This window comes from Solanum lycopersicum, chromosome 4 (assembly GCF_036512215.1).
Source record: "Solanum lycopersicum chromosome 4, SLM_r2.1".
Classification (NCBI taxonomy): domain Eukaryota; kingdom Viridiplantae; phylum Streptophyta; class Magnoliopsida; order Solanales; family Solanaceae; genus Solanum; species Solanum lycopersicum.
Window position 1 is genome coordinate 16,250,232 of NC_090803.1, and position 10,246 is coordinate 16,260,477.

At 32.3% G+C, this 10,246-nt stretch overlaps 1 protein-coding gene across 1 annotated transcript; it reads left to right on the forward strand.

Moving 5' to 3' along the window:
• The first annotated feature begins 1,189 nt into the window (after nucleotides 1–1,189).
• LOC138347967 (uncharacterized) lies at nucleotides 1,190–4,304 on the forward strand. The gene is made up of 5 exons (XM_069296575.1): nucleotides 1,190–1,716; nucleotides 2,128–2,410; nucleotides 3,577–3,658; nucleotides 3,780–4,141; nucleotides 4,227–4,304. The coding sequence occupies exons 1-5, from the start codon at nucleotides 1,190–1,192 to the stop codon at nucleotides 4,302–4,304; spliced, it is 1,332 nt and encodes a 443-aa protein (XP_069152676.1).
• The last annotated feature ends 5,942 nt before the right edge of the window (nucleotides 4,305–10,246 follow it).

Consider the following 10,246-nt stretch of genomic DNA (forward strand, 5'->3'; position numbering starts at 1 on the left):
AGGTGTCTAATAATTCTCGTTTTTCTTTTTGGTGACAGATTGATCAAGAGCCGATCAAATCTTCTTTAAAATGTAATTAACTAATTATGGGATTAAATTAACATTTTCAAAACTTTCAAATTTTTTATAAAATACAAAAAAACACACTTTTATAATTTAAATCAAATCATTTAAAAAGAAAAATCTTTTCATATTCCCTCCTCTCTTATCTCTCTTCTTTTCTTCTTTTTCTTCCTTAGAAATTCGACAATCCGTCGTTACTCTCCCTCTGCAATCGTTACTCTTCCTCTCTAGTCCTCTATTACTCTCTCATCTTTCTGATCTTTAATTGTGTTCGACTAGAAATGGGTAAGCTATTTTTTGAAATAATTTATAATTTTCGAAATTTTTTACTTGGATTAATAAACAATAAAATGTTCTCTAGGTGTAAAAACTGAATAATCGACTTAATGGTTTGTATTATTTATACTTTTTGAAAGAAAATCAGCCAACTCAAAAAATTCTTATTTTGAGGAAATGCATCTTTAATGTTATTATTCAGTGCAAAGTCGTTTTTTGTTGCTGTTGCTATTGCTGTTCTTTTTTTGGCCAATTTGTTGATATGATTTTAACGTATGTTGCCACATTTTAGTGATATGTTTGTCATCTATTGTCACATATGATTCAAATGTTGCAATAATCGGTACAGATGTGTCAACATATGATGCATCTGTCACTACACAATATATATATGTTGCGCAAAAGCAGGTACATATATGGCAACATAATGTAAATTTATCGAAACATACTATCCATCGGTTGTAACATACTGCTAATATTATTTTATAATAAATTGTAAGTTGATATGTTTGTCATCTGCTACCACATAAGATTCAATTGTTGCAATAATCTGTATAGATGTATCAACATATGATGCATCTGTTGCTACATAAGATGGATATGTTGTGCAACAACAGGTAAATATGTGGCTACATATATGTTAATTTATCGCAACAGACTATCCATCGGTTGCAACATACTGGTATTATTATTTTATAATGAATCGTAAAATCTCAATATTTTTTTATTTACCTTGTAGATGAAATGATACAACAAGCTTCATACATGTCCACAATTCAATATTTTAACATGAAATGCTCTTTTTGTCTTTGCGAAGAATGTGAGCAACAACATGATTATTTTGTTAGTCATGTTAAAAAAACTCACTGATAATTTGAAGGAAATATCTCATAACACTGATGTGCAAAGATCCAAGAAGACCTCACATCCTTTGAAATGTAAAAGGTTGAAAAAATCTATTTCTCAAACACTTTCTATGATTATTGAGAAGAAAGAAAAGGAGAAGAAGGCAAAGGAGGAGAAGGAGAAGGAAAAGGAGAAGAAGGCAAAGGAGGAGAATGAGAAGAGGGCAAAGAAGGAGAAGGAGAGGGAGAAGAACGAAAATGAAGAGAAGGAGAAAGAGAAGAAGGAAAAACAGGAGAAGGAGAAGGAGAAGAAGAAGAAGTCAAAGGATATGGAGATGGAGAAGGAGAAGGAGAAGCAGAAAGAAAAAGTGAAAGCGAAAAAGAAAGGGAAGAAAGTCAAAGTTGTCAGTTGTGATGTGCAACAACAATATCCATTTGAAGGTTTTAACATTGACGGCGAGGGTCAAACTGAACTAATGTCATCCTTCTCGCAATGGATAAAAGAAGGTCTTTACAAGCATCATGCAGAAAAGTAAGTAAAGTAAAGCAAATAAAGTCATTCAACTATTATTAGAATTTATTGTTGTTGTCCAATATATAATGACTTATAACGATTACACAATTGTAGAGGAAACAAGGAGGGTCACTACATAGCCAATTGCTCAAAACTTGAATTTGAGGAACTTGATTTAGTAGTTACATTTCCAATGAATAATGACTGATTCTTCGTAATATCTCAGCCCAATAGGTCAGCTCAGTTTTATATGTAATGTTTAGTACATGAATATATACAATTAAATTGATACACTTGTTTCATGCATGTGTGTAGTCTGTGGATGTCATATTTTACTATTTGCATAAGAAGTCGAAGCAAAAGATTCAGTATGAATATCAATATACCACCACTAGTTGTTCTTTTAAAAACATACATTGAAAATTCTAGTGAATATGAGGACAAAATTATTGACATAGTGAAAGGGTATGCTATACCTTCTGGAATGTCTTGGCACTTGACGGATGATGTTCATGTCCCTGCAAATAGTAATTGGGAATTCCATTTGGTCTTGGTAGTCGTTGCATTGAATGAACGGTATATAAAAGTGTATGATTTCATGTCTTCAAATAGATCTAATATAAAACTATCCCCCGAGATTCAAAAGATGGCTACAATGTTGCCAAAGTACCTTAAGTTTAGTGGATTTTTTGAGCAATGGGTGAACCAACTTGTAAGTTCTTAAATGCTACCAAGGAAAGTACAAATCTTACCCATTTGAAGTCAGTCATGTTACTGGTATTGTCCAACAAGAAATCAGTAGTCTGTAAGTATCACAATATTATTTTGTCATACGAGTATTGAAATGTGATGTTATTATATTTTCTATTTGATGATATAACATGCAAAGATTGTGGGATTTTTGTTGTTGCATACACTGAGTATTTGAGTGATGGATTACAAGTACCATCATGTGAAATTAATGCTGACACCTTTCACTTGAGATATTCTTCACTCCCATGGAATTATGGGATTGTAAAGGCTCGAAATGGTTACGTTAGTAATAATGAAGACACAGGGATGCGTAGAACCAAAAAAAATAAAATCTAAGATCAATGAATATATTGAGTTTACAACCATTGATTAGATAGGTTGTGTTATGTATATCATATCATTGTGAATTACCTTTTTGTTGATAAGTTGTATAAAACAATTGTTCAAGTGTTCTTAAAATGTTATTTTGGTAGTAATAAACACGACGAAATTATATGTTGCAACAATTCGTATAAACGTAGAAACTGATAGTATAGATGTAGCAACAGATACCATATATGTAGCAACAAGTAGTATATATATCGCGACTGATAGTATATCTATAGCAACAGATAGTATATATGTAGCAACAGTTCGTATATATGTAGCAACAGATAGTATATATGTAGCAACAGATAGTATATATGTAGCAACAGATAGTATATATGTAGCAACATATGTCCACGGTTTGAATTGTCAAGATTAAAAAACAAAAATGAACGACTTTATTTTCATTTTCCCTCTCTCTTCTCTCCTCTGTTCTATAAATGTCATTTTGTATTCCACAAGATTAATTTATTTATACTAATTTCTCTTCTATATATGTAGTTTCTGTAGTAATAAACACGAAAAAATTATATGTTGCAACAATTAGTATATATGTAGCAACAAATATTATATATGTAGCAACATATGTCACAGTTTGAATTGTCAAAATTAAAAAAAATTGACCAGTTTTAATTTTAATTTTCCCTCTCTACTCTCTCCTCTCTCCTCTCTCTTCTATAAATGTCGATTCGTATTCCTGAACATTTATTTAGTTCTTCTCTACTGGCAACTTCTCCTTGTTCTCTTCCATTCTCTTAGTCCTCCTTCACAGATCATCTTCTACAGCAAGGCGGTGTTGTCCTCATAATTTCTACTTTATCATTGATATATATCTTCTCAGGTAAGGTAACATTTAATTAGGGTTTAATATGCATGTGCTTATCTTCTTATTGCCCTGTTTTGACTTGTGGTTGTCGCTCATGAATGTGTGGCTTTCAAATATTTTATTTTTTTTGTTGCAGATACAAATATAATGGCTCCTGTCAAAAGAAAACTTGATATTGATACATCTGACCAAACAAAGATCCAGAAGAAGGCTAGGTCTAAAATTCATAGGAAGAGGAACAAAAATACTACACTTTTAGAAAAACTTGCAACTGAAGCAGTTTCTTATTCTCAAGAAGAAGTAGAATTTTGTCAAAAAAAAATTGAACAAAGACAAGTAGTGGAGGAAGAAGATGGAAAACAAGAAGTTGAGGAACAAGGAAAAATAAATGAAGTTCAGGAAGAAGGGGAAAATAAAGAAGTAGTTGTTGTGGCACAACAAGAAAAACAAATGAAGTTCATGAAGAAGAACAAGAACTTCATGAAGATTTCAATGCTAGTGCTGATGATGGGATTAAAATCATCAATTCATAAACTTTCCCGGTGCATTTTCAGCCTTATGCTAATGGTGACAACATCATTAGGGCAATCCTGGGAAGACCTTTCGTCAAATTCAGGGATATCCTCAAGAGAAATCAATTGGAAGATTTTTTCAGAAATAGCTGTTTTGGTTATTTTTTTTATTTACCCATTGATCAACTTCCACATTTTCAAATGACCATCGTGTATAAACTTTTGAAAAGAAGGTTCATTTTTGAAAATCCCAATAAGAAGGATGAAATTCTTATTAATTATTGTGGCATGCCAGTTTTCTTTGGCATAAGAGAGTTTGCCATAGTACAGGGCTAAAAAGTCATCCTCCTGTTGAGTGCATCCCTGGATACATTGTTAAAACAGAACCACGACAAAAGAAATTAATTAAAGAAGTAGAAGAAGAAGGAAAACAACCACTGCCAACTGTGGAGCATGACTTGATGTACCTTGTTGGCAAAAGCTTTAAAAATTCGGACTTATTAAGTTTGTTGGAATGGGAGGATACAAGAAGGACGCACAAGGAGTCATTGGGCTTACTTTGGTTTACACATAATATTCTTTTGACGAAGGATCCGGGAAACAACATACTTTTAAAGTATGTCAATTTCTGTCAGGATATTGAAGCTTTCATGAACTACCATGGGTTCATGAGAGCTTTTATCTAACTGTCGACTAGATGTTGAGTCCTTTAAGAGAAAAGACCATCAACTTGTTTGGTTTTCCATGGTCTTTCATTGTAAAGCTGAATGTTTTTAATCTTTTTATACTATATTAAGTAATAATTCAACATTTGATTACTAACAGGTTTTCCTTTTTTATAGGCCTGGGCATTTGACGCAATTCCTTATTTTACCCACTAATTAATTGTAGCAGAAGAGAGATCATCCCCAAGGATGATGAGATGGTTGATGACAAGAACAAAAGCTACAAAAGAAGGGCATATTCTAGATCTTTTTAACCCTCTTGTTGATGCAATAAGTTATTATTAGTATATTACAAGCATATGTTGCTACATTTGTGTCACATGTTGTTACATATAATTCATTTGTTGCTATAGATGAATTGTCTGCCACAACGTGTGTCACAAATGTTGCTATAGATGAATCATCTATAGCTACTTGTGTCACATGTTGCAACACATGACTCGTCTGTAGCAATATGTGACACAAATGTTACTACAGCGGAATCATGTGTTGCGACATGTGACACAAATGTTGCTACAGATAATTCATCTGTAGCAATATTTGTGACACATGTTGCGATAAACAACTCATGTGTTGCGACATGTTACACATGTTGATACATATGATTCATCTGTAGCAACATTTGTGACACATTTCGCAACAGACAATTCATCTGTAGAAACATGTGTGACACATGTTGCTACAGATGATTCATCTTTAGCAACATTTGTGTCAAATGTTGCGACAGACGAGTCATGTGTTACAACATGTGACATGTGTTGCTACAGATGATTCAACTGTAGCAACATTTGTAACACATATTGCGACTACTATGAACCAGAGATAGAATGTTAGGTGGTAAAAGCATGAGTCAGTTACTAGATGACTTTGTATGGGATGATGATATGATTGACTATGTCAGGAGTATTAGGCCAACTCCTGGAGGCATGGATTAGATTGATGCAAAAAGGATTTCGAAACACATGATCATTTTGTGGAATCATTTCGTAACTATCAAGATTGTCTTGCACGAGGGATTGATCAATGTTTGTGACTGCAACCTGGTGATTATGGAAAATGACATTTTTTCACACTCATACAACATGTGTTTGAGTTGATGCCTAAATTGCTTAAACAGAGTGGAATAATGAATTATTTGCCAGATAAGTTGCTCACACAACCATGGGAATTTAACGGTCAAATAGAACCTATGGTACAAAATGTTAGTAGAGCGGCATGCGGGTCATATTCCATTGCATTCATTGAGCACATGATTAGTCAGACAGAATTACATCCACCCAGTTCACTATTATGTTACATTCTAATTGAACAGATGCAATATATTTGGGGTAATGAGATAATATCTGAGTGCTTAAAGCATTGACATTATGCTTATAATAAAAGATAATGTTTCATTTCTAGAATATGTTATTTTATTATATCTTAAAGACAATGTAATTAAAGACAATGTTTATTCTATCAATTTGTCTATCACAATATTTGGCATATGTCGCTACATATGATTCGTATATCACAATATTTGAGTAAGATGTTGCTACAGATGATTATATGTAGCAACATTTGTTTCATATGTTGCTATAGATGATTTTATGTAGCAACATTTGAGTCAAATATTGCTATAGTTGATGCGTATATTGCAATATTCATCCATCACGAAATGTGGCATATGTTGCTACAGACGAATAAACTGTAGCAACATTTGAGTCATATGTTAGTATAGGTTATTATATATAGCATCATTTGAGTCAGATGTTGCTACATATGAATATATGTAGCAACCTCTGAGTCATATGTTTCTAGAGCTGATGTGTATATCACAACATTTTTCTGTCAAAACATGTGGCATATGTTGCTATAGACGAATCAGCTGTAGAAACATTTGATTCAGATGTTGCTACGGCCGATGCGTGTATCGCAACATTTGTCCATCATGACATATGACATATGTTGCAACAGACGAATCAGCTGTAGCAACATTTGAGTGATATGTTGGTATAGGTGATTATATGTAGAAACATTTGAGTTAGATGTTTCTACAAATGATTACATGTTGAAAAATATGAGTCATATGTTTCTACAACGCTAATGTATATATCACAACATTCGTCCATCATTACATGTGGCATATGTTGCTAAAGGCAAATCAGTTATAGCAACATTTGAGTAAGATGTTGCTACAACTGATGCGTATATCGCAACATTCGTCCATTATGACATTGTGGCATATGTTGCTACAGACGAATAAGTTGTAGAAACATTTGAGTCATATGTTGGTGTAGGTGATTATATGTAGCAAAATTTGAGTCAGATGTTTCTATAGATGATTATATGTAGCAACATCTAAGTCATATGTTGATACAACTGATGTGTATATCGCAACATTCATCCGTCACAACATGTGGCATATGTTGATACAGATGAATCAGCTTTAGCAATATTTGTGTCAGATATTGCTGCAACTGATGCGTATATCACAAGATTCGTCCATTATGACATGTGGCATATGTATCTATAGACGAATCAACTGTAGAAACATTTGAGCCATATATTGGTATATGTTATTATATTAGCAACATTTGAGTCAGATATTTCTACAGATGATTATATGTAGCAACATCTAAGTCATATGTTGCTACAACTGATGCATATATCGCAACATTAATCTGTCATAACATGTGGCATATGTTGCTACAAATGAATCAGGTGTAGCAACATTTGCGTCAGATATTGCTATAGCTGATGCGTATATCACATTTGTCCATCACGACATGTGGCATATGTTGCTACAGACGAATATGTTGTAGCAACATTTAAGTCATATGTTGGTATAGGTGATTATATGTAGCAGCATTTGATTCAGATGTTGCTATAGATGATTATATGTAGTAACATCTGAGTCATATATTGCTATTGCTAAAGCGTATATCGCAACATTCTTTCATCACGACTACATGATAATTTGTTGTTTGATCTGGGTTGCAAGACTACGTCTATTTAATTCCACAACTATGATTATTGTATTGGTTGTACACAACTACATAATGATTTTCTATCCTCTACAAAATTCTTCTTGGTAATGCTTAGAAATACAAGAAAAAACCAAATAACACAAACATTGGCTTCCAAATGCTACAACATTCAGTCTTTTTCTTCTCCTTCATACCCCATTTTGTACTTCTTTTGATATGACTTTCATCAACAGTGTCCAACTCCTTGATTTTGTTTGCCAATCGGAGAATAACGAACTTGGATTGTATATCAACATCTTCACGATCCCTCCATCTAAAGAAGTTGCATGAATTCTCCTAAAATATCACAAAGAAATAAATTTTAATTAAATAAAAATAAAGAGATCTAAAATCTCCAAAATATTTTACAAATAAACACACATATAAGATATCATGGACAAGACCAAAATCTGTAGCCTGGATTGTCTTTTGACCATGAAGTTTGCATTGAAAGTAGATCTCCATGTTTGCAATATATTATAACATTCAACATAGTATAATTTTCATTATCACAAATTTGACTTAGTATAGCATTTGACATCATACCATTGAAGTACTGAAATTCGGTTTAACCAAACGCGAATCAAATATTAAACTATGTGACTAACAGAAAATCAAATCAGATTTGAAAAAAGGCGCCATAACTGAAGCAGCAAAGATGAAAAGTTTGAAAACCCTATTCTTGAAATGAGATTGAAAACATATTTTAGAATGGGTTGGGCCTATTTTACTTTTTGTTAAACAAAATGGGCTTTGCCTATCATTGGACCACTTTTAACAAAGAGTTATTTGTTATAGTTATATGTTGCAACAGTTTCGTTATATGTGGCGAATTTAACAGCTAAAACTGCATATGTTACGACAGATGAAAAATCAAGGAGACACTAATAGACGATTCTATCGATTTAGGAAAGGAAAAATTGAAACTTGAACCAAATTTTAGTGATTTAGAACACAAAAAATCAATAATAATAAGATATATCATTCAGAACAACGATAGAAGGGTGTTATATAACTATCATATGGATTTACTAGGACAATGTATGATGAACTAGTGAGATGATTGTCTTTATAAATAAAATTGATATAATCCAATGGAGAGTGTTGTTAACGACCATAATTTGTTACTTAGATATGTTGTAGGGCTATATATTGGTGTTACATATCGAATTACATGACAATTTAATTGAATTGAGCCCCAAAAAAGTCATTTGTTATAATTATATGTTGAAACAGCTTCGTTATATGTTACACATTTAACAACAGAAACTGCATACGTAGCGAAGGAGAAACTAATAGACAATTCGATCGATTTTGGTAAGGAAAAATGGAAATTTGAACCAAATTTTAGTGATTTAGAACATAAATAATCAATAATAATAAGGAATAAAATTTGGAACAATGATTTAGAATTGTGTTATATAACTATCATATGGACTTACTAGGACAATGTATGATGAACTAGTGAGATGATAGCCTTTGTAAATAATATAATTTCTATAATCCAATGGAGAGTGTTGTTAACGACGATAATTTGTTACTTAGAGTTTTTTTAGGACTATATATTTGTGCTAAATATCGAATCACGTGACAATTTAATTGAATTAAGCCCCAAAAAAGTTATTTGTTATAATTATATGTTTCAACAATTTCGTTTTATGTTGTGAATTTAATAACAGAAACTCCATATGTTGCCACAGATGAAAAATCAACGAGACACTAATAGATGATTCTATCGATTTAAAACATAAATAATCAATAATAATAAGGTTTAACAATGAAGAGTATTGTATACGACCATAATTTGTTATATCATAATTCGAGAATAAGTACGAAACAAGTGAAGACAACATTTTCACCATATGTGATATAATATGTTGCCACATATATAATTTAAAAATAAATTCAAAAAATAATAAAATCAACATCATCTTCAACATTGATTAAATTAAATTATTCCCACACACTAGTATGAGGAAGAAATTTAATTAGATAATCTAGTTCTACATCACAAATACATAATTCGGAACAAATATTGTCTTCATCGTCACTTCCTCTGGGCCAACCAATCCTGCGGGCATTTTGTTGGGGTTGTAAATGCGTCTTACACCCAAAATATGAGGTTCTTGCACCCACAATAGATTTAAAATGCACTGCAAATGGTGTCAACATCTTCTCACTATTACTGGCATATTTTTTTTTATGTTTTCAAGGTACATCAAGTCTTCTCTCATGGAAATACCGCCTTCAAATATTGATATACAGCAAGCACATATTCTGCACCTCCATGGCCACCTTCTTCTACTTTTTTAACCATTCTCAGTGCTGTTGGATCATTACGATTGAAAAAATCAAACT

Bases quoted from the DNA above. Each gene is read 5' to 3' on its own strand.
- LOC138347967 (XM_069296575.1), top strand. From the start codon at position 1,190: ATGTTAAAAAAACTCACTGATAATTTGAAGGAAATATCTCATAACACT. The intron at 1,717-2,127 runs GTAAGTAAAGTA...TGAAAATTCTAG, and splicing joins TACAAGCATCATGCAGAAAA to TGAATATGAGGACAAAATTA. The intron at 2,411-3,576 runs GTAAGTTCTTAA...CCATTCTCTTAG, and splicing joins AGCAATGGGTGAACCAACTT to TCCTCCTTCACAGATCATCT.